The sequence below is a fragment of the Triticum aestivum genome, chromosome 2D (assembly GCF_018294505.1).
Source record: "Triticum aestivum cultivar Chinese Spring chromosome 2D, IWGSC CS RefSeq v2.1, whole genome shotgun sequence".
In the NCBI taxonomy this organism is placed as follows: Eukaryota; Viridiplantae; Streptophyta; class Magnoliopsida; order Poales; family Poaceae; genus Triticum; species Triticum aestivum.
In genome coordinates, this window is record NC_057799.1 from 620,314,501 (window position 1) to 620,337,441 (window position 22,941).

At 45.6% G+C, this 22,941-nt stretch overlaps 4 protein-coding genes and 3 non-coding genes across 10 annotated transcripts; 6 read left to right on the forward strand and 1 right to left on the reverse strand.

Moving 5' to 3' along the window:
• The first annotated feature begins 225 nt into the window (after positions 1-225).
• On the forward strand, positions 226-3,041 carry LOC123055024 (heterogeneous nuclear ribonucleoprotein U-like protein 1). The gene is made up of 7 exons (XM_044478929.1): positions 226-433; positions 539-1,308; positions 1,391-1,579; positions 1,680-1,788; positions 1,882-1,940; positions 2,026-2,136; positions 2,244-3,041. The coding sequence occupies exons 1-7, from the start codon at positions 307-309 to the stop codon at positions 2,814-2,816; spliced, it is 1,938 nt and encodes a 645-aa protein (XP_044334864.1). The 5' UTR covers positions 226-306; the 3' UTR covers positions 2,817-3,041.
• Positions 3,042-3,166: 125 nt separating this feature from the next.
• Positions 3,167-8,862, reverse strand: LOC123055023 (double-strand break repair protein MRE11). Of its 4 annotated transcripts, none has more exons than XM_044478928.1 (23): positions 8,616-8,862; positions 8,317-8,371; positions 7,962-8,097; positions 7,697-7,854; positions 7,365-7,455; positions 7,135-7,254; positions 6,995-7,063; positions 6,780-6,871; positions 6,565-6,667; positions 6,373-6,480; positions 6,226-6,288; positions 6,084-6,155; positions 5,842-5,919; positions 5,702-5,764; positions 5,548-5,614; positions 5,384-5,466; positions 4,793-4,906; positions 4,602-4,679; positions 4,455-4,523; positions 4,124-4,347; positions 3,805-3,892; positions 3,499-3,684; positions 3,167-3,410 (listed from the first exon to the last, which is right to left on the reverse strand). In XM_044478928.1, coding segments are annotated over exons 2-23 (2,100 nt in total). In that variant the 5' UTR covers positions 8,319-8,371; positions 8,616-8,862; the 3' UTR covers positions 3,167-3,374. The 4 variants fall into 4 exon arrangements, with proteins under 4 accessions (XP_044334863.1, XP_044334862.1, XP_044334861.1 ...); XM_044478927.1 differs by having other exon boundaries at positions 4,124-4,350; XM_044478926.1 differs by lacking the exons at positions 8,317-8,371; positions 8,616-8,862 and having other exon boundaries at positions 7,962-8,147.
• An 83-nt stretch (positions 8,863-8,945) lies between these two features.
• LOC123055025 (sm-like protein LSM7) lies at positions 8,946-11,044 on the forward strand. The gene is made up of 5 exons (XM_044478930.1): positions 8,946-9,195; positions 9,275-9,356; positions 10,047-10,118; positions 10,434-10,486; positions 10,776-11,044. Exons 1-5 carry the CDS (start codon positions 9,193-9,195, stop codon positions 10,866-10,868), a joined length of 303 nt encoding a protein of 100 aa, XP_044334865.1. The 5' UTR covers positions 8,946-9,192; the 3' UTR covers positions 10,869-11,044.
• A 6,519-nt stretch (positions 11,045-17,563) lies between these two features.
• LOC123055026 (N-terminal acetyltransferase A complex catalytic subunit NAA10) lies at positions 17,564-21,686 on the forward strand. The gene is made up of 2 exons (XM_044478931.1): positions 17,564-18,275; positions 21,352-21,686. Exon 1 carries the CDS (start codon positions 17,681-17,683, stop codon positions 18,269-18,271), a length of 591 nt encoding a protein of 196 aa, XP_044334866.1. The 5' UTR covers positions 17,564-17,680; the 3' UTR covers positions 18,272-18,275; positions 21,352-21,686.
• LOC123056310 (small nucleolar RNA Z221/R21b) lies at positions 19,896-19,987 on the forward strand. The gene has a single exon (XR_006426734.1). It is a non-coding gene; the product is annotated as a small nucleolar RNA Z221/R21b (small nucleolar RNA).
• Positions 20,307-20,398, forward strand: LOC123056311 (small nucleolar RNA Z221/R21b). The gene has a single exon (XR_006426735.1). It is a non-coding gene; the product is annotated as a small nucleolar RNA Z221/R21b (small nucleolar RNA).
• LOC123056309 (small nucleolar RNA Z221/R21b) lies at positions 20,635-20,726 on the forward strand. The gene has a single exon (XR_006426733.1). It is a non-coding gene; the product is annotated as a small nucleolar RNA Z221/R21b (small nucleolar RNA).
• Positions 21,687-22,941: the final 1,255 nt, after the last annotated feature.

Genomic DNA, 22,941 nt, shown 5'->3' on the forward strand with positions numbered 1-22,941 from the left:
TCCTAGATGTAAATGTCTTTCTCCACAAACTTGATCAAAGTTGTTGAGTTTTGACTTTTCCGAAAATTTATACGCACATTTTTTTTTAATGCAAAATTTATACGCACATTATGCAACGAGGGAGTAATACTGTAGAGAAACTCAACATATGTACCGGTGCCGATACCGACTCGAAGCCTCCAGCACGTTCCCCTTTTTAATCCTGTCGCCTTTTGCCGCACCTTCCGTACCGACTCGACTCCGTTCCGTCCCAATCGAATCGACCGCGAGCGACTTCGGCTCAACCGAAACATCACCGACCCACCAATGGCGACGAGGCCGGGCGACGATGCCGCGCAGCCCCCGCCGAAGCGCCCCCGCCACGACGGCGACCAAGCCGACCCCGAGCCGGCGCCGCCGCGCGTGCAGCTCAACCCGGCGGACTGCGACCTCGGTAAGCACACACACACCCGCACGCACACCCGCCGAAACTAAAACTGTCTGCAAACCCTCGCTCACGCCCGGACACGCGTCCCGCCGCTTCTCTCTCTCTCTCCAGACTTCGACGTCGGCGCCGGCGGGCTGCGGGGGGAGGCGCTGCACGGGGGCGGGTTCGCCTACTGCTGGTCGGGTGCGCGCGCGACGGCCGGGGCCCGGGGCGGCGGGCGCTACTGCTTCGGGTGCAGGGTGGTGGCGGAGCAGGCCGTGGAGATGGGCGACACGGAGGCCGCCCAGCGCCACCTCTGCCGCGTCGGCGTCTCGAGGGGGGACGACCCCGTGGGCGGCCTCGGGGAGGCCGGCGGCCGCGGCTTCGGGTTCGGGGGCACGGGGAAGCTCTCCCACCGGGGCAAGTTCTTCGATTACGGCGCCACGTTCGGGGTCGGGGACACCGTCGTCTGCGCCGTGGACCTCGATTCCAAGCCCATGGCCTCGATTGGGTTCGCCAAGAACGGCGAGTGGCTCGGCGTTGCTCACTACTTTTATGCCGGCCACAAAGGGTTTGGTCTGGTTGATGCTCCTGTCAGGCCAATGCAGTGGGAGTCGGCAATTTTCCCGCACGTTCTGCTGAAGAATGTCGTCGTCGAGATGCAGTTTAGCAGGGAGGATGGGCTGGAGCTGGTCGATGGCTACGAGCCCTGGTCCTCAGCTCTCGTCGATGGCAATGCGGTGTTCGGGCCTGTGTTTCCGGAACAGAAGGAGTGTGAGGTTATGATGATGGTCGGCCTCCCGGCGTCGGGGAAGACTACTTGGGCAGAGAAGTGGGTCAAGGAACATCCGGAGAAACGCTTTGTCCTTCTTGGAACTAACCTTGCATTGGACCAAATGAAGGTAACCGCAACCCCGCCGCCCATCTTACAAGCACTGTTTGTGCTCTCGGAATTTGCTTTTCATCTTGTTGTGCTGTTTGCAGGTGCCAGGATTGCTCCGTAAGAACAACTACGGTGAGCGCTTTGACCGTTTGATGGATCATGCCACACAGATTTTCAACACATTGCTGGACAGAGCCGCAAGGATCCCCCGCAATTACATTCTCGACCAAACAAATGTGTACAAAAGCGCCCGCATTCGCAAGCTGAGGCCATTTGCAAACTACTATAAAGTAAGCCGCCGAAAAAGAGACATACCCTGTTTTCAGGAGTTTTTATTAAATAAATTAATAGAGTGCTAATGTTGGATGGCTTATATCTTATACGGAACAGATTGCTGTGGTCGTTTTCCCATCGTCAACTGAACTCAATTCCCGGGCAGCAAAACGATTCCAGGAGATGGGGAAAGATGTACCAGCTGAAGCAGTTGACCAGATGACAGGTAACTATCTAGACAAACTTTTGGGTGTTTTTTATCCCTGTTCTATCTACATCCTTTATAAGTCACTAATTTGCTAAATGCTTCTCTTTTCAGCCAATTTTGTCTTGCCACTGTCAAAGGATATGCCTGGTTCAAAGGAGCCTTTCGATGAGGTATACTACAAATCATGATAATGCAATGCATCGTTTGGCCACTTCATGTTTTTATCCAACTCATTTTTTCTTCATGTGTGCACAGGTGATTTTTGTGGAGCTTTCCAGGGATGATGCCCAGAGAGACCTCGACGAGATGAAACGCTTGCTGCCAAGAGCCTCAACTCCCAGCCATGGCAATTTCAGTAACCAGATGGTACGGTGTCATTATTCTTTCTGAAATTGTTCTGCCCATGCGTCTTTCCATATAACGATCCTAAGTGACAACAGCAATGCCCTGACTTCTCTGAGATTGTTTTCCAGGTTAGCTCAGCATATACCGGGAGTGTTTCTGCGGCAGGACCATCTCCGTCGTCAAGCTTTGAACCACCAATGAACTACTCATATGGACAAGGCGTGCATGCTCCGGGTGCGCCGTCTGGCTACTCAAGTGCTCCACATCAGATCCAGTCAAGCTACTCGAATGCCCCATATCAGCAACAGACATGCGCAAGCTACCCGAATCCGAGCTACCCAAACACCGCAGACCAGCATCAAGTTCACGCAAGCTACCCAAGCACCGCAGACCAGCATCAAGTTCACACAAGCTACGCAAGCACCGCGAACCAACATCAAGCCTACGGAAGCTACCCAAGCACCCCGCTTCCTGGATATGGATCACAAAATGCATATGGTTCCCAAGGGTACCCAAGTCCATACAGCAGCCCTGGTTACGCGACGAACATCTACCAGACTCCTGAGCCAGTGGGAGACTACGTGGGATCCGGCTATGGACCTGCAACTCCAGTCCATGCCCAGCCATTGCCTCAAGCTGTTCATCAGCGTCATGAGGAGCTCTGGCAGTTATGGACCATATGGACAGCAGCCTCTTGGTAAGCGCTTAGCTCAAGCCCGAGGCTCTTACTTTAGTTAACTCTATTACATACACCCAAGTTGATTCCGCCTTCCGCACCTCCCCCTCCTCCCTACTACATGAATGCGCAGCCAGGCCGTTACTACATGCCTCTGTAATTTGCTTTTGAGGTTCCCAGGAAACTGTTTCTTGGATTGTGACATTATGTATAGTTTTGCACGTATGAGAAGATGGCCTTTCCTGCATTATCAGCATTGTTTCCCTAATTGCTCGAGAAAAATGATTCTCTGATGAGTTTCAGTTCAATGCCTTGCTTAACAGACTTCTGTGGATGCCATAGGCATCACACGACCGACTAGCCTGGAACACTATATGTCAATGATAATAGTTCCCAATGGTAAACTGGCAAACTAACTACCAGCGTTTAGCAGTTACAAGCATATAAATTACAGTACACGAGATCGTGTAATCGAGTTCCACTTGTCTTTCACCGCAAACAGACCGCCAGCCAGGTCCATGGGAACACATCAGCTATTCTAACCGTGCCCTTGATTCTCCGAATCGCTTCATGAGAACGAGAATCATCTCCTCTTGACGGCCCCGTAGTTCCTCGTGACCTGCAAAACAACAGAACTCTTAATATCAATCATGTAACACAACACAAACAACATCCTCACGCGACAATTACGAGGTGACTTCGCTTACCCGAGGCGGAGGTTTCTTAGGCTTGTCATCTTCGTCGCTGTCATCGTCTTTGCTCATCACCATGCTTGGCATGGAACCAGTGTCGGCTTTCCTCCCTCTTTTCGCAGTGGTAGTGCCTCTGGCCCGACCTCTACCTCTAGGAGCCGGCCTTTTCCGTCCACTTTGTGGGAAACTGTCCTCAGGATCCTACGAGCATTCGAGGAACCATAAAACACTTCATGAAGTCGTTTGTCAAAGGTGGTCCAGATTGCCGATTTGTCATGGATGTATAAAGTCTGCGTAAGTATAAAGAGGAAACAGACGTACTGAATTTTCAACAACTTCATTTGCTTCGTTTGCTGCGTCCTCATCCGAGGAAGAGTCCACCTCCTCACTGCGAATAGCAGCACTTGACCTGAACATGTTGTTCGGTCAGATCAATGTTGAAGTTCCAACACACAAGTTCTACGACATTCAAAAACTAAAACATTGGTAAATGGCAGACAACTGATTAGAGTTCCCTTTGTCCATGAGCTCCACATGCATGGTGTTAATCCATAGATTTCTCCAAGGTAACATATAGTTCACACCAGACTAGAAATTTTTAGTGCTGAAAAGACAAAAATGGCAAGGAATTTTAACAAACCTTGATTGACTGAAACTAAGGGTGGTTTGTTTCAATGAGCCTTTCCCCCTGCCTCTTTTGGAAGCTCCACCTCTAGCGGCACCAGTAGCATCTTTAGAGGGTCTAGTAAATCCAGCTGTAGATCGGGTTGATCTCGTACCAAGAAGCAACTCCCTGGTGTCCTCGTCATCACTAAAAGTGTTCAGGCTACTTTCAGCTGCTACAGATTTACCTCTAGTAGAATCCTGCTTTGAGTACCATCAGAGCAATAAGCAGGTCAGAAACTAAAAAAAAATGGCATACAGCATAAGGAGGTGCGGCAGATGGCAAGGGCTTAAATAAATGTGATCACCAAATTTTGAGTGCTTGATGCAAGCCCTGTGTCTCCCTTGGAGTGGAGGGATATTTCCTTTACACGTTCCTAGTAGAGAGTAAAATGGTCAATCATAAACCTTTCTGCCAGAACCTCGTCCCAAAACTATAGTACAAGGGTTTATACCTGCATGCACTCGCCGACTTTGACTATTATATCTTCTTCCTCGATTTTAAATTTCTCTGCTTCAGAATTCAGTTTCTTCTGCAATTTCGAACAAAACGTTTGGAGCTTAGACATAACTTCTCAGGAATCATGCGGTCAAGTTGAGGACTAACTCTATATGCCTAAGACTACAGAACGGTAGCAAATAATACCCTTGTTTCATCCAGATTTCGCTGCAAACAGGCATAGAATGCGGTCTTGTCATCCTTGCTGACAAAGTCATGCAATGCAATGTCCAAGTCGTCAACTGGAAGAATCTCCATTTTCTGCAAACAAGAAATGTGCGCCATTGTAGAAACAAAAAATAAAGTTGGAATGTGTTCAAATCTGTAGAACAAAATTTGGAAGTCCGCTGGACAATAAAATCATCCATTGTCTCACAATACTGTTATCAACTTTCAGCTCATGTAAAGTTATAACGCGGCCGAATAGCCATGTAGGTGCATCATATTAACTGATCAATGGTCCAATGCCTATCACAATGCAGCTTCTACCTTCTAGCCAAAAGTATTTAATCTGTCATTATATTTATGATTTTATGAAGCATATTACATTTCTCTCCAATACCTAAACTAACAGTGAGCATTTGAAACGGGTTTAACGTATGATGCTTAGTAGATTGTTTTCCTGATATCATGTATTATACAAGTAGAGGGCATGACATTAAGAATAAAACAGATACCAATATGTATCCCATCCCCTTCTGAAAGACGAAATGTAATAGGTGTAGTTTCAAGAAATACCAAGTTATTTTCTGCAACCAAAGCTTCAATAGTTTGTTGGTTTAGTTCCTCAGGACGAAGTTTCTCGGACTCATCGATATTCTCTACAACATATTAAAGACAACGTCAATGAACGTTTACTCAAAATTTCTCATAGCACTGTTTTCTTAAACACAGCAAAATACCTCCTGTAGTAGTCTGGCGCTTCTTTGCTGCTTTTGAGAAAATGAGAATATCTTGGGGGTTCGCAACCTTTACAACAAGAGGCCATGAAATGAGTTCGTTCAGGTAAGCTTGAGAAGAACACTTTAATAATTAATGCATTAGTGTCCGAGGTACCTTGCCGACATACTTCTGACCAAATCGTTGCGGGTTTATTGTTGAAAACCCAGAGTAATCTACCTGCAAAACAGTACCCAGACTTTAATGTGTTTTATATATCTTCATTATTTTTCACGGAACTTCTCTTGATATTTTACCTTGATTCGAACTAATGGAAGTTTGGCTTCAGATCTACTAGCTGTTGGTTGACTACTCTTTTCGATCAGATTTCTTACCTGAAATTGAGGTAAATCGTTTCAATTTAACAAGGGAGTTTCACCAGACTAAAGAAACTGGCAAATAAGAATTCTTGATCAATTCACACGAGCAAGGCCATACGCTTATAGGAAAAGGGACAATATCTGAAGTTCTAAACACAAAACAGGAAACTTAAACTCACAATTTTATCCAAATGTTCAAGAACAGAGGCCTGATCATTAGGGTCGACATCTGCTTCATCTTTCAGCACAACCTACACATTCAACAACATGAGAAACTGAGAATCACTTACTTATATAAGCATGAAGTAAGGAGTGGCATACCTCAGCATACTCAAAAGGTCTAACGGTCATCAAAGGTATTTTGTTTGGCCTATACTGGTTTCCCTGTTTAAGGAATATGTAAGGAACAAGAAAACTCTGAACAACACAACAACATAATGCTTAACATAAAAGAAGAAGAAAATTGACCTTGATTTCCAACAAAAGAACATGCTTTGGTTTTGCTTCACCGTCAATCAGGGAGGTTGCAACTGATGAGCCTGGCTGCGTGATGTGAAAACCCATTCCAGGGACCTCCTACAGGCAATTGATCAGAAGTCAGCACAGTAAGTTTCCTCCTTGAAAAAAAATTAATTTCAAAAAGAAATCCCAAATTATTACCTGGGGGTCAATAAGGCATTCATGCTCATGGCCCCATACCACGAAGTCTAGAAAACGTGGTAAGAAATGCTCATTGATGGCACTTTTCGGGTTTGTCTTTATCCTGTATGTGTTCAGAACTTCAGATGTAAAATTGATTTCCAGCTTGCAGGATTAAGGACTGAAATAAATTAGTAAAATTATTTACTTTGCTGCTGTTCACTTGCTACGCATACCTGTTCTGATGAAGTACCAGGATATTGAACCAGTCGGATACGGACAGACCCTCTTGACTTTCAGGTCGCATCCATTGTACTGAATGTGGTGTCTGACGTGTTGAGATACAGAATATGAAATCATTAAGGGGTGACTCAATTGCAGATGTACAAAGATACAAAAAAATATTGCTCTATAAAAAGCTCCAAACCAAACTAGCAGAATTGAAAGGCACCTGAAACATTCTGTTCAGTCGCTCATCTCTAATGTTCCCAAGGCCATATAGTGCAACTGTAGTTGTACCCTGAAATGATATGAAATTGCAGATTTGGCATCTGACAGCTCATGATATTGCCTGGGACTGAAGTAGTTCACCTTTTTAACAAGTACTGGATGGACAGCTATTTGACCAACACCAGAGCCGCCAAGGTCCATCTTCCCAAAATAATTTACAAGATTGCAAGCCGAAAGGATATCAATAGCAGAGAGGTTATCCTACAATGAGGAAAAATGAATGAATGCATAAAAGAAAGTCGAGAGACATAATATAGATAATTTCAGTAGAAACCCATACAATTCAAAAGATCATAAAAATAAGCTCATACCACCCCAGCAGGATCATCATGATTTCCATGGATAGTGAACACAGGCAAGCCAACATTGAAATGTGGGTCTTCATAGTTTACATGGCCAAATCTGGAAATGCAACAGGAAAGTTTATCTGAGAACATGAAGTATACAAGAATATAACTGCACACATCTTTCCTACGGTTTTCATGCATGATAAAGAGATAAATAAGATCACAATACGTTCAAAGTAACAGGCTTTCTCATGAAAACTCATGTGGTTGTCCTTCTTGAATTTAAATCGAGTGATCACCAAAATACGAGGACCATTATGAAATGGAACGTTGAGCTTTGAGATTCATTGTTCAACCTGTTTGGGAAGTTGACTGTCTGATCACTGACAACCTGGAACTTCACTGGCAGGTCATTCAGGCAGTAGCGACGTAGAATCTCAATGGTCTTCACCAAGGTTGAACGTGAAGGCTTGTTCTCATGGAACAGGTCACCACCGAGAAGCACAAAGTCTACCTGCGAAACAGTCTCATCACGGTTATTGCACACCAACAACGGGCAGCCCACGACAAGATAAACAGGTCGATCAAAATAACCACACACAAAACGTTGCTCCTACGAACCTCCTTCTGCTTTGCCAACGAGCATATCTCCTCAAAAGCCTCGAACGAATCAAACCTTCGTATCTCGTCCTTCTCCATGTAGCCCAGATGGCAATCGGTGGCCACAAGTATCCGGAGCGTGTCTCTGTCATCTTCCCTGCAGTGGCATTCAACAGCGAACAGGTCAGGAGGACAGGACAGCATCATGCGGCTGTGAGCCTAGTGGCAGGTGGCAGTCAATCGAAAGCCCCAATGCACAAAGATTGTTCTCTCTATGCAACGGGCAGTTACTTGCAAACAATACGGATTGAGTGCTATGTATTTATTATCCAGATTATCGTTCCACTAAGGCATTGTGATGATCAGGACGACTCACATTGCTCTGCTGGTTCAAACTTGAGCCAAAGCACTCGTCTCCGATCAACGGCTCACTGCAACGACAAGAGACACACAACCATGGTTAGCTGACAAGCGACAATACCAAGGAGGAGAGTGGCGGGAGCACGATGGAGGCTTGGAGGCGTTCCGTCGAACAGGTGCTGGGCGCCAGAACAGCTGCCCCCACACACCCAAACCAGAGCCAACCTCGCACGCAGCAAGCCGCCACGAAACAAGAACGGCACGCGGAAAACGCGGAGACACCGGATTCTACGGCGAGAGAAGCACAAGAATCACCTTCGCTTCTCCTGAGGCCGCCTCCACCGCCACCGCCGTCGATGGGAGAAGCCCACCGCGGAGACCGACCTGGCGCGAAACAGCCGTCCGCAGGCGCTAGTCGGAGCTCGAGCGTCAGCCAGCCGACGGACCGGTCGAACCCTCCCCTGCACGCACCGGCGGCGGAAGAGTCGCGGCTGCCGACGACACCGGTGTCAGCGGCGGACGAACCGGAGGCAGCGGGAGGAAAGGAAAGAAAAGAATTGACGCGCCGGTCGCGGGACCCTCGCGGCTTTACTTCCTTTCCTTTCTGGGTCGCCAGGCTAAACAGGCCCGCAACTACCGAACACCGGCCCGGCCTGCAATACGACCCTAGCTGGGCCGCCTCGGATAGATTCTTCTTTTCCGCCGTCCGTAGCCCATAGCCACAGCCCACAGGTCCCGACCGAGCCGCCTCCTGCTTCCTTCCTACGCGAGAGTGTTCCTTCCTGAGCTTGCGGCGGCAGAGGTTCTCGATTTCTAGGGCAAACTCCTCGCTCGGGTTCCCCCTCGGTCCGCGCGCTCGAGGCGAGAGCAGGTCGTCGGAGGAGCATCCGGGATGGTAAGCTTCGTCTGGCCCCGTGGTTTCGCTGATTCGATTCGTGTGATGCGAGTCTTGTGTTGTTGTTTGTTTTGCTCAGGCGGGGCGCAAGGAGACGGCGCTCGACCTGGCCAAGTTCGTCGACAAGGGCGTCCAGGTCAAGCTCACCGGCGGCCGCCAAGGTTTGTTCGATTCGCACAGGCGAAATCCCCTCTCTTTTTTCTTCTGTTCCTGTGTTATGCTCTACATCGTCAGATCCACTAGAGGCCCCCTGTTTGTTTTGCGTTAGGCTCTGTCGCCGGTGCAGTGTTTGGTGTAGAGATTGGTACAAATGTCACCGACAAGACTTGTGTTCCTGTAGTATACTGACAAATGCCTCTCTGTGAGTTGTTGGCTATTTTCATTCTAGTCAGCAAACAAATGCCTCTTATCTAGTCTCCACAGTGAGCAAACAGGTGGTGTGGGAAAGCAAAATTAGCTGGTTCATGGTAATGCATCATGTGTTAGCGTGACGTACGGACTTCTATCACAAATCATTTGCAAGCTTGCGCTTGCTTGCACCTCTTTTTTGCTGGGCATGCTTGTCTATATATCTTGATGGGTATGAGTATGAGGCGTCTCTTACCTTTGTACTCCCTCCGTTCGGAATTACTTGTCACAAAAATGAATGTATCTACAACTAAAATACATCTAGATACATTCATTTCTTGGACGAGTAATTCCGAACGGAGGGAGTAGTTGACAAGTATTTAAGCTCGTATGAGTCGTCCCTTGCCCACGGTGGCCAGGTCTATGAAACCCATGTACCTGTTTGTCTCCTCCTGTGTTCTTGCTTGCAGTCGTATACTGACGTGACATAAGCATGTTTGCAGTTACAGGAACCTTGAAGGGATATGACCAGCTGCTCAACTTAGTGCTGGATGAAGCAGTCGAGTCTGAAAGAGGTATTTAGGCTTCCTTCCTTTGGGTTTTACTGACCATCTATTCTTTTTCCTAAATCATTGACAGTGTCTACAGTTAGAGCTTAGGATGAGAGTTATGACTTATTTGTTCAGCATAGAATCTTTTGTTCTACTAAAATTTCGTCAAGGCTGACCTTGTACTAGAGCACTGCATGGAGTAGTAGATTACAACAAATATGTTTTCTATAAACAGCATGATCATCGTGACTCTTGGACATCTAATAAAGAGAACAATGCCCCTCCTTTCTTCTACAGTATCATGTCTTATAATCCTCATGTTGCAATTTTCTTTTTTAGAGCAAGATGACCCGTTGAAGCTGTCAACCAAGACCAGACAACTTGGTCTCATTGTAAGTACTCTTTTACTATTGTCTATCAGTCAACATGTGGATTCAATCCTCTGCCTATCATTTTGAATATCTTGATAGTGGATGCTATCCTCCATTGTTTACCGACGTTATATTAACATATATACCATGTGGCCCTTAATCTTTCTCAGCGATTAGTTACCCATGTGCTCATCAGTTGTTATGCTGGATATGAATTGATTGTTTCATAAATCCTTTTGTGTGTTTTGCTTTGCTATTGTTGAGTACATATGCCATACATCTATTGACACAATGATACTTTGTGTTGCAGGTGTGCAGAGGCACTGCTGTCATGCTGGTGTCACCAACTGATGGAACCGACGAGATTGCCAACCCCTTCCTCGCAGCGGAGGGGGCGTCATAAGCTTTATACTGGGCAATTGGGTCAGAGCTGTATTACTCAAGCATGTGCCGAAAGAGCTTCTGTTCTTTTGGAAAAAACTAATTGTACCCGTGTTTGACATGTGCTGATGAACTTGTAATTTGTATCGAGCTGCTTAAAACATCCTTCCATAGCAGCCATGGTTGCATGTATCTTCATTGCTGGAGAATGTTGTCATGGTTCTAGGAGAATGGCTGCATCTATCTTGCATTCTAGCTTGATGAAATATCAGGTGAAGATACAAGTTTACCAGATTTGCTCACAGACAAAATACCATGGAAGACGCCTGATTGAATGATCTCCAGTGGGTGGGTTCTATTACCATGTGTGCCCAGGCCTGCTTCCTTTTTTACCAGCCTCTCTGTTTCTGTCAGTATAGAGGAAAGTCTTCAGTCCCTTGAGAGAAAGAAAAAAATGGCCGATAAAAGATCCAGCCTGCCCACTTGCTAGTCAGGAAAAATAGCAGCTCCGTTTTCGTGGGCGTCTTTTGCTGCTCTCCTCAATTTATAGATGCTTAGAGCATCTCTAGCAGACCTCGCATCCTGCCGGCCCGCAAAACGCGTTTGCAGTTTACGAAAAAACGGCTTTGCGGGCCGGCGCGGATGGCTGCAGATGCAGACCCCGCATAACGGACCCGTAAAAAAGAATATTCGCGTATATTCTTTCCCGTGTCTTCTTCTTCCTCTCGCCTGTGTTCATAGTCAGCTCCCGTCGTTCATGGTAGTCACCGAATCGATCCAGGAGGCAGCTCCTCCGTGTTGCCGGATGGATCCGGGAGCTAGCTAGCTATTCCATTGCCGGCTGGATCGAGGAGCTTTCTAGCTACTCCCTCAACGTTCGTGGCCGGATGGATCGAGGACCTTGCGAGCTAGCTTGCTCGTTCGTGGCCGGATGGATCCGGAGCTTGCTAGCTAGCTCGTTCGTGGCCGGGTAGCTGCTCGAGTCTTCAGCCATTGCTCCTGTGATCTACTCCGCAAGCCGACGCCGCGGTAGCGGTAAACGGCGAGATTCTGGCGAGTTCCGTGGCGGAAGGTCACCGGAGCACGTGTGCGCACGGAGGAATTTCCTTGTCGCGTAGCGTTGACTGGTTTGCAGTTCCCCTTATATTTTGCCTCCAAATCTGCAAAATTAAGGCTCGTGGGGATGGATTCCCAGGGGCCTGCAAAATTTTTACGGGTTTAACCGCTTTTGCGGGGTCTATTCGGAACGTTTTTTGACACCACAAAACTGCAAACGCGGATTTTTGCGGGTTTGACCGCTTTTGCGGGGTCTGCTAGAGATGCTCTTAGTGCCAGGCAGAGGCAGAGCCGCGTCAGGAAAAATAGCAGCTCCGTTTTCGTGGGCGTCTTTTGCTGCTCTCCTCAATCTGTAGATGCTTAGTGCCAGGCAGAGGCAGAGCCGCGTCGGGCAACGAACAATTGGGTGACAGGATATGCTCCTGCCCCTGAGAATCTGATCTTCAATATCAATTGTAAAAAATAAAAATAAAAAACCTTGGTTGGAGCAGTGAAAAGTTAGTAGAACACTAGTAAGATTGCACGTAATCACTCCTTAATATTCCATGGTCAAAGTCTCGTTCTCATGTGTCAAAATAGACCATCTTCGTATTGCCACTTGTGTGTCAAGTTAGAACCTTTTTACATTATCACCGGCCTCTTCCAAATATTTGAGTGTTTTCCTCATGGTGCTCGTAGCCTCATAGGTACAGTGATTGTCACTATCACACTTGTTCAAGTAAAACCTCTTACACTGGTCATTTCGCAGTTCAACCCACGCAAGGCATGCGATGTGCAAGGGGAACACTTGGCATCACCCGACGAATCACATCGCATGTGTTGAAATACAAATAAGAATTATTGACCTTGTTTGAGAAGACTTCTTCAGTGCACATCAGAGAGCTTTAACTGAGATGTTGGTTTCTCATGACATTCATATACTACTATATAACAATGCAGTGTATGTGTGACGAAAGCATAATAAGACGAGAATAGATTGTTCTATTCCAACATACATAGTTAACATCAATTTATGAAACATACCATAGGTAATTCTCTCGGTGCTTCAAACACGATGTGTAAAAATGAACTGAAATGAAGTTTAGACATAACACAGCTATTCTAATATGATGGAAGCTTCTCCATGTCATTTGACATGAAGAACCTTGTGTAAAGTTTCATCAGAAGAGTATAAACACATCTCTGGCGGAGACAAACTAATGTCTTGCAATGTACGCAAGTACCTAGTTTCATTTGGCACTCAGACATTAATGAACACAAATCACCATGAATCAAATCCGCCAGCTCCTTACTTGATGCATTGGAAAGCAAATCCTCATATCAACCTATCTAAACACATGAAGATTCACAACTTGGCACATTAGTCACCCTATGACCACACATGTGCCTCGGTTCTTGTGCATATGAAATATTTCAGAAAATTAAATCCAAAAATTCTATTAACTAAACTGCGCATAGTCAACTGGGAATAAGCACATAAAGTAACTCAATCCAACTATACTAAACAAACACACGGAATAATGTGTTAAAGATGCACGCCTTGAAGACTCTGATCCAATTGAGACTGAGAATTGAATAGCAACCCATTAGTCTGGCAAGCCATTGCGTGCATCCCGAGAGTCCTATGAGTCTAAGGTGGCAGCTCAGATAGAGCAGGTAGATTTGGATGTTTGTTCGAGGACTCCCAGTAGCTTGCTAAATACCATCTGCATCTAAATATTCATGGCTATTCAGATCAAAATTGGAAGAAATACATCTAAGCAAAATACCACTCAACTGTTAACCTTGAGCTTGCCATCGAAGCTCTGACTTGCTGCTTGTTTCGCGCTCATGCAGTCATAACAATTGAGGACCTCTATATGTAAGCATATCATATTATCGACATGGTGTTTAATTCACCACAGTGAGCAAGGAAAGGTGTAGAAAAGACTTATACCAATTTCTGATCAATATGGTTAAGAGAGTGGTTTTTCTACACCCACCCTTGGTACGGTGCACCCTGCTACCTCTTGAGCACTGCATTGTTTTTCCCTTGAAGAGGAAAGGGTGATGCAGCAAAGTAGCGTAAGTATTTCCCTCAGTTTTTGAGAACCAAGGTATCAATCCAGTAGGAGGCCACGCACGAGTCCCTCGCACCTACACAAACAAATAAATTCTCGCAACCAACGCGATAAGGGGTTGTCAATCCCTACACGGTCACTTACGAGAGTGAGATCTGATAGATATGATAAGATAACATTTTTGATATTTTATGATAAAGATGCAAAGTAAAGAAAGTAAAATGAAAAAGGCGCCAGAAATAGCTAAGTGTCGGAAGATTAATATGATGGAAAATAGATCCGGGGGCCATAGGTTTCACTAGTGGCTTCTCTCAAGAGCATAAGTATTTACGGTGGGTGAACAAATTACTGTTGAGCAATTGACAGAATTGAGCATAGTTGTGAGAATATCTAGGTATGATCATGTATATAGGCATCACGTCGGAGACAAGTAGACCGACTCCCGCCTGCATCTACTACTATTACTCCACACATCGACCGCTATCCAGCATGCATCTAGAGTATTAAGTTCATAAGAACAGAGTAACACTTTAAGCAAGATTACATGATGTAGAGGGATAAATTCATGCAATATGATATAAACCCCATCTTGTTATCCTCTATGGCAACAATACAATACGTGCCTTGCTGCCCCTACTGTCACTGGGAAAGGACACTGCAATATTGAACCCAAAGCTAAGCACTTCTCCCATTGCAAGAAATATCAATCTAGTAGGGCAAACCAAACTGATAATTCGAAGAGACTTGCAAAGATAACCAATCATACATAAAAGAATTCAGAAGATTCAAATATTGTTCATAGATAAACTTGATCATAAACCCATAATTCATCGGTCTCAACAAACACACCGCAAAGAAGATTACATCGAATAGATCTCCACGAGAGAGGGGGAGAACATTGTATTGAGATCCAAAAAGAGAGAAGAAGCCATCTAGCTAATAACTATGGACCCCAATGTCTGAGGTAAACTACTCACGCATCATCGGAGAGGCTATGGTGTGGATGTAGAAGCCCTCCGTGATCGATGCCCCCTCCGGCGGAGCTCCGGAACAGGCCCCAAGATGGAATCTCACGGGCACAGAAGGTTGCGGCGGTGGAATTAGGTTTTTGGCCCTGTATCTGGTAGTTTGGGGGTACGTAGGTATATATAGGAGGAAGAAGTACGTCGGTGGAGCAACAGGGGGCCCACGAGGGTGGAGGGCGCGCCTGGGGGGGGGGGGGTAGGCGCGCCCCTACCTCGTGGCCTCATGTTTGATGTCTTGACGTAGGGTCCAAGTCCTCTGGATCACGTTCGTTCCGAAAATCACGTTCCCGAAGGTTTCATTTCGTTTGGACTCCGTTTGATATTCTTTTTCTGCGAAACTCTGAAATAGGCAAAAAAGGCAATTCTGGGCTGGGCCTCTAGTTAATAGGTTAGTCCCAAAAATAATATAAAAGTGTATAATAAAGCCCAATAATGTCCAAAATAGAATATATTATAGCATGGAACAATCAAAAATTATAGATACGTTGGAGACATATCACACCCACGTAAGAAAACATACCAAAACATTTTGAAAAAATCTAAAACTTTGTGGGAATAATCATCAACAAATGTTAGAGATGCTTGCAAATTTTCGTGGTCAAATGACATCCGAGAGTTATTTACCCAAAACCACCACACTTGAGGCTAGGGTAACAACTTAGTACCATATTTAAACCATGGCACAAAAAAACACCAAACCCGCGCCTAATGCGTAACGTGGAGCACTGATGCTATAATTTGGTCACGGAAACAACAAAATTGATAGGTAGGCCCCGCTTGTTGAGCCGACGTGGAAAAGACTAATCCAAGTCAATGTTTGCCCCGCTGAGGTGGACGGAGGACCCACCAGCCAGCCACTCATAGTCTTACTCCTCTCACCTTCTTCTTCCTCCTCTCTTACTCTGCCCTTCGGCAGTTGGTCCGGACCGGAGGCAAGCACACGGGCATGTTGGCGGGAGATGGCCTTCGAGGGGAAAGGGGGGAGGAGCAGGAAGGGACCGCCGACGGTAAGGTGCTAGGGTGGCCAGTAGCGTTGACGACGGCGAGTTGGGCGGTGTCGGAGCTCGGGCTTGCGCGAGCGCCGAGTTACAACTTGCAAGCGAGCGAGCTAAGCCGCTAGATGGCCTCGCGGGAGCTCCCGAATCTCAGTACAGTGCTCAGGCATGATCAATTCGTGCTCGAATGACCGTGGCAGAGAGGCACGGTGACTGGATCTCAGTACATGTACTGTGTCACTTTTTTGTCCCTGAAATTTGATTTTGAATTTAAGTCGAACTTTGAAAACTTGGTCGTTTAAAAGGTCATCTTCATAATATATTTACATAATTAATTGAAAATACATAGTATAAATTTCTCAATAAATTTGGTTAAACTTTATGAAGTTTGACTTCTAAAATTATCCTTAAGCACTACGTTATGGAACAAAAGTAGTAACATTTTGCACAGTTAGAGCATCTACAGACTGACTTGGCAAATCTGCCCCCCCGGAAAATTTCACGGAGGCAGCCGGGCGCGATCTTGGACAGCGCCGAACAACCCCTCAAAAGTCCTGCCAGACAACCACACTCCTCATTTCAAAACCCTCAAATCCATGAACGTTGATTAGATAGCACAAATTCATCACCAGTCTAACAATTCATCAATGCAACAAAAAGCAAAGTGAACCGCAATTCAACATTGGAACATGCAAAAATGAAATTCATCTTCCGAACCGTGTCCAACCAACATGATGAATCAAAATGTAGAGGCACTGTTGTCATGTTGGTGTCCCCAATTGATGGAACCGATGAGATTGCCAACCCCTTCCTCGTGGCGGACGGGGTGTCATAAGCTTTGTACTGGTCGATTGGTTCAAAACTGTGTTACACAAAACATATTCCAAACGAGCTTATATTCTTTTGGAAGAAGTAATTATGCCCGTATTTGACATGTGTCGATGAACTTGTAATTTCTATTGAGGCACTTCAAACATCCTCTGAGAGCAAAAATGGTTGCATGTATCTTCATTTTGGATAATCTGCACCTATATTGTGCTTCATCCATCTTGTATTCGCTTGAAGAAATAATAGGGGAATATATAAGTTAACTAAAAAAGCTGAAAAACAAAAACCATATGGGGGATAGTGTGTGTGCTAGGTCCCTCCATTACAAAATACAATGCTAATGTAATTTCTTTTAGAGTCAACTCCGCGGCCTTTGATCAACTTTATACAAAAATGTATGTACATATATAATACCAAATATTACATACTATTTAACTAAGAGAATAACATTTTGCATAGTCATATAATGTACCTTCACCACCACTTGTCAATCTTGAAGAGTTTTTAAAAGCTTTCGCTTGGTCATAAAGTTTTTGCCAACTCACATCGTTTTTTACTCTATTTATTTAGTTTTTTTTAAGAGTTTGGACTTTTTTTAGGGGATGGACTTTTTTGTTATAATACGGTTCTGTCTTGGGCTAACTTGCCTTGGCCCATGGGCCAATTTCGGCCCTTTTCCTCTAGGGTTAGCCGGTTAGGTCAAGGTCTCTCCTCCGTTCCCCACCTCACCTCTATTAATACCCTCCACCGCCGCCGATTCCATCACCATCACCTCATCCCATCCCGCCGGCGAAGCCTCCCCACCACCGAACCCTAGATTCCACCAGTCAGATCCGATCTCGAGCGCCGGCGGCGGCGGCGGCGGCGAAGATGGTGTGCATCCGGCAGGCGACGATCGACGACCTGCTGGCGATGCAGGCGTGCAACCTGATGTGCCTGCCGGAGAACTACCAGATGAAGTACTACTTCTACCACATGCTGTCGTGGCCGCAGCTGCTGTTCGTCGCCGAGGACTACGGCGGCCGCATCGTCGGCTACGTGCTGGCCAAGATGGAGGAGGACCCCTCGGAGCCCTGCCACGGCCACATCACCTCGCTCGCGGTCCTCCGATCCCACCGCAAGCTCGGCCTCGCCACCAAGCTCATGTCGGCCGCGCAGGCCGCTATGGACCAGGTCTTCGGCGCCGAGTACGTCTCGCTCCACGTCCGCCGCTCCAACCGCGCCGCCTTCAACCTCTACACCTCCACCCTCGGCTACCAGATCCATGACATCGAGGCCAAGTACTACGCCGACGGCGAGGACGCCTACGACATGCGCAAGATGCTGCGCCAGCCCGTGCCCAAGAAGCACCACCACCACCACCACGCCGGCGGGGGCTGCTGCTCCCACGATGCCCCCGCTGCCGCGGCGGCCGGCTCGTCCCCGACTTCTGCTTCGCCCGAGAAGAAGGCCGACTCGTGAGAGGGTAAGCTGTTGCCTCCTCTCGATCTGTTAATTTTTGCACAATATAAACTGTAGAAAGTTAAATTGATGCTTGTGGTAACTCTTTTATCATACTGAATTGAATACTGCTATGTGATGAGCGTGTTCCCTGTTATTTAGTGGCGATTTTACTAGGAAAATATCATAGCCAAATCTCTCTGCTGGATCTTGGATTTTGCTAGGAAAATTAAGTTGATGCTTGTGGCAACTCTGCTTTCCTACTGATGAATTGAATAGTGCCGTGCGATGACCATCATAGCCAAATCTCTCTGTTGGATCTTGTGTGTGCGGCGCCTCTCTCACCTTTGGCTTCTTGAGATTGACCTTTCTCAAAGTTGCCCAGTCATGGAGGCGCATAGTAATCACTGGCCGGTTTAACGTGGGAGCTAGCAGTTTGTTGCCATGCTTCCAAAATCTCTCGCCACATCTCATGCGGTTTGATATACGTTTTTCAGTTCTGACCTTGTGCTAACTGGAGCTATAACGTGCTCTGGTGCCTCTCTCACCTTTGGCATCTTGAGATTGTTCTTTCTCAAAGTTGCCCAGTCATAGTGGCACATAGTAATTCTTGGTGAGTTTAACGTGGGAGGTCACTCTTTATGGTTATGCTTCCAAAATCTCTCGCTACATCTGTTGGATTAAATCACTTTTCTTCTCATTGTATTGTGAATATAGTGGTTATGTGCAATTAAGTTACGTAAAACTATTGTGGCTTGAATTTGTTGCATCTTTCCAAGTTTTGTCAATGATGATTCTGTCTGCAAAATGTATGCTCTGTGGATTCAAGCCCCTGTTTCAGGGAGAACCTCTTGATGAAGCAGATATAATATGACATCAATTGACAAATCTGAGACATCTTGTAACATTGTTTTGCTTATTGCCTCGTTATTTTAGTTGTTAAATGTATTGAGGTTTGTGACTTCTGATTTTGCAACTATCTTTATTGCCTGATACCTTAAACATCATTTTCTGAAGTTTTGACAATGTTGATTCTGTCTGCAAAATGTATGCTCTGTGGATTCAAGCCCCTGTTTCAGGGAGAACCTCTTGATGAAGCAGATATAATATGACATCAATTGACAAATCTGAGACAATAGTATAGCATTGTTCTGCTTATTGCCTTGTTATTTTTGTAGTTAGAATGTATTGAGGTGTTCTGATTTTGCAACTATCTTTGTTGCCTTAACCATCATTTTCTTAAGTTTTGCCAATGATGATTTTGTCTGCAAAATGTATGCTCTGTGGATTCAAGCCCCTGTTTCAGGGAGAACCTCTTGATGAAGCAGATATAATGTGACATCAATTGACAAATCTGAGACAATAGTTTGTGCTAGTGGATTTAATTGAGATTTGAGTTTTTATTTAGCTTCCTTAGTTGCATGATATGTATAAATTATATATCGTTTTCCTATGATGATCCTGTCTGCAAAATGGATGCCCTGTGGACTCAAGCCCCTGTTTCAGGGAGAACCTCTTGAGAAAGCAGATGTAAAATGACATGAAATGACAAATCTGAGATTTTCCATATTGTGCTTCCTAGTATTATGACATCAATCGACAAATCTGAGGTATTCCATGACATTGTGCTTCCTGCTGAAGCAAAAGGCTATGATGAGAAAAGTCATGCACCACTCTGAAGAGATTCATCTCTTTGTGCTGATAAACAAACTTACAACCCATTTTACATCTGAGCCACCTCTTGGATACCTACTTTCGTATTTCTTTATTTGCTTTTCATGCCATAGATGGTAGTTTTTATAAACCAGTTTGGGGAAATAATGTACATTACCAGATGATGAGGGTTGCCCAAGTGCAATCCTACCATGATGCGGACTGAAATTTCATTGAGGTCAAATACATTTGCCGCTGATGGTTCTTACTTTACAATCCCGCATATTTTGAATGCCAGCGCAGTTCTTGGTAACTTCTTTCGTGAACCTTGTTGCATTGCATGTGAATTACTTTGTTTTCTGTTGATATTTATGTCTGCAAAATAGGTGCTTTGTAGAAGCAAAGGCTATGATGAGAAAAGTCATGCACCACTCTGAAGAGATTTATCTCCTTGTGCTGATAAACAAACTTACAACCCATTTTACATCTGAGCCGCCTTACGTGTTTGTATTTTCTGATTTGTCTATTGGTTTTTGAGAAACCTAGTATTTTAAGGTAATAACTGTATTGGAGGGATAATAACAGAACCAGATGATGAGGATTGCCTATGAGCGATCCTACCATGATGCGGACTGAATTTACATTGAGGTCAAATACATTTGCCGCTGATGGTTCTTTCCAATCCCCCAAATCTTGAATGGATTTTCCCCTTGGTTTTCCAGTGATGATAATGGCTATGATGAGAAAAGTCATGCACCACTCTGAAGAGATTTATCTCTTTGTGCTGATAAACAAACTTACAACCCATTTTATTTCTGAGCCATCTCATGACTTTTGTATTTTCTGATTTGTTTATTGGTTTTGAGAAACCGTTTTCAGCTTTTGCCTTTGTGAGAATACTGTAGTTTTGAAACTGTAAGTCTTGGATATTAACTGGATTTGGAGGAATAATGTATAGAACCAGATGATGAGGGTTGCCTGTGAGCGATCCTACCATGATGCGGACTGAATTACATTGAGGTCAAAACATTTGCCGCTGATGGTTCTTCTTCCCAATCCTCCATATCTTTCAATGGTTTTTCCTCATTGTTATGAATGTACTGGGAATTTGGTTCAAAACAAATGGAGTGGCCTCTAGTTTGACAACCTTGTTGCATTGTAGAGGAATGCTCAAGTCCCTGTTTTCACTGAATTACTTGCGGTTTTGCCAATGATGTTTCTGTCTGCAAAATGGACTCTCGAGCCCCTGTTTCCAGGGAGAACCTCTCGAGAAAATGACATCAATCGACAAACCTGAGGCATTGTAAAACCAAAAAACTTTTACTGGAGCTTGTATTTCCTAATTAAGTGTTTCATCTCTTCTTTTTTTGACAATTGTACTCGCCAATCATGCATCAGCTTTGCTTACATGTGGTTTCTCAAATGTATTTTCTTTCTCCTGATTGCAGAAAGCCATTTCATGCGCAAAGAGCTGCTGAACCTACTGGATGATATGAAGCATATGGTGCTCTCCTTCTGGATCATGATTGTAGCCTTGTACCAATGATACAGAGGGAACATTGTACTGTGATCTGTAGGCTTGCCTGGTCATGTTGGCCATAGTCTCTTGTAATTCTTGTGAGAATTATTGACATGCACATATTTTAACTACCTCCCATTTGTTGTTGTGCCTGAAATTTTGGGGGCAATCATGCCTGAAGTGTGGACGGTTAGACCAGCACTCGATAAAATTTGTTTTGATGCCCTCTTCTATGATCAAAATGAGCATTGTGGTGTAAGATCACATTTGTTGCACATACATGCGATGGTCATCTTAGCCCTTGCCTCAAACTTTTTTTTTTTTGAACGTATATGGTGCTTAAATAACAAAACAGTTGAACCCAAAAAATTGAACTAAAATGGTGCCTATTTTGAACTAAAACGAACTAATCTTTGATAGAGCTTGGTTTTGGGTTCAACTGATAATGTTGGACCTGGAGCTCGCCTTGAACCCAAAACTGAGTTGTCGCCTCTTCGAATGTAATGTTGGACCTGGAGCCGAGCATGGTGCTTGGGGGAAGTTTCTCATTTTTGGCAAGAGGGGCGTTTGTAAATCCTGAAATTTTATTGAATTCGAAAATTTAGGTGGAGCGGTAAATAAGTTAAATCTAAAAAACGGTTTTTAGTGAGTTAGAACATGATTTGGGCCGTCGTGCGGTTGTGCTTTGGTGGTCAACGATGGACACATGGCGCTGCAACAATGGTTCCGATGATTTGCGCATCCTAGGTGGCCCAAAAATGTTGGCCTTTATCTTTTTGGGGATTGATGAGGTCTGTGCCCAAGCTTTGAACCGACTCATGTCAGTGCCTGCATTGGCGGTGCCTTTGGGTGCTCTCTTTGGAGGCATTGCGGCTCTTTGGGTAAAAAGCTAAGCTCTGGATAGTTTTCAGAGCGGGCGACGGCGGTGTCTTCATCGTCTCCCCTTTAGAGGCGTTGCTTGGGAGAGCTAGTTTGCTTGTTGTGCGTGGTTTCTCCTTCGTCGGGTTTGGAGGATGTCGGGGCAGTGGCCCCGGGAGGCTGATGTGCGTCGAGGCTATGGCCTCGGGCAATGATGTGGGGAGACGACTCCATGAGGCGGGGTAAAGACTCAACCTTCGCTTGGGTGGCAGGTTTTTCGGCTCGGTCGACGCACCCGGTTTGACTTTATATCCGGGCGATGGCTCCAGATGTGGTGGGGTAGCAGTCGTGTTTGCGGGTGGTTGCCCTGAGCGGCTTGGGTTGGGGTGGTCAGGTCGTGTGGAGTGGCAACTCGAGGGCAAGCGGCGGCATGTCGGGGTGGTGGCCGCGGAAGACTGTGTTGGTGAACCGCGCAGGATGTGACAGCGTGGATGGAAGTCGGGGTAGTGGCCCCGACCCCCGAGAGTTCAGCAACATCGATTGTGTTGACCCCATGTCGCGTGGCGGCGCGGTTGCTCTCAACATTGGTCGTCGACATGTCGAACGTCACATTTGGCGCAGAGTCCTATGGAGGGCTTGCATCTTCACCGCTGCAGGGGTG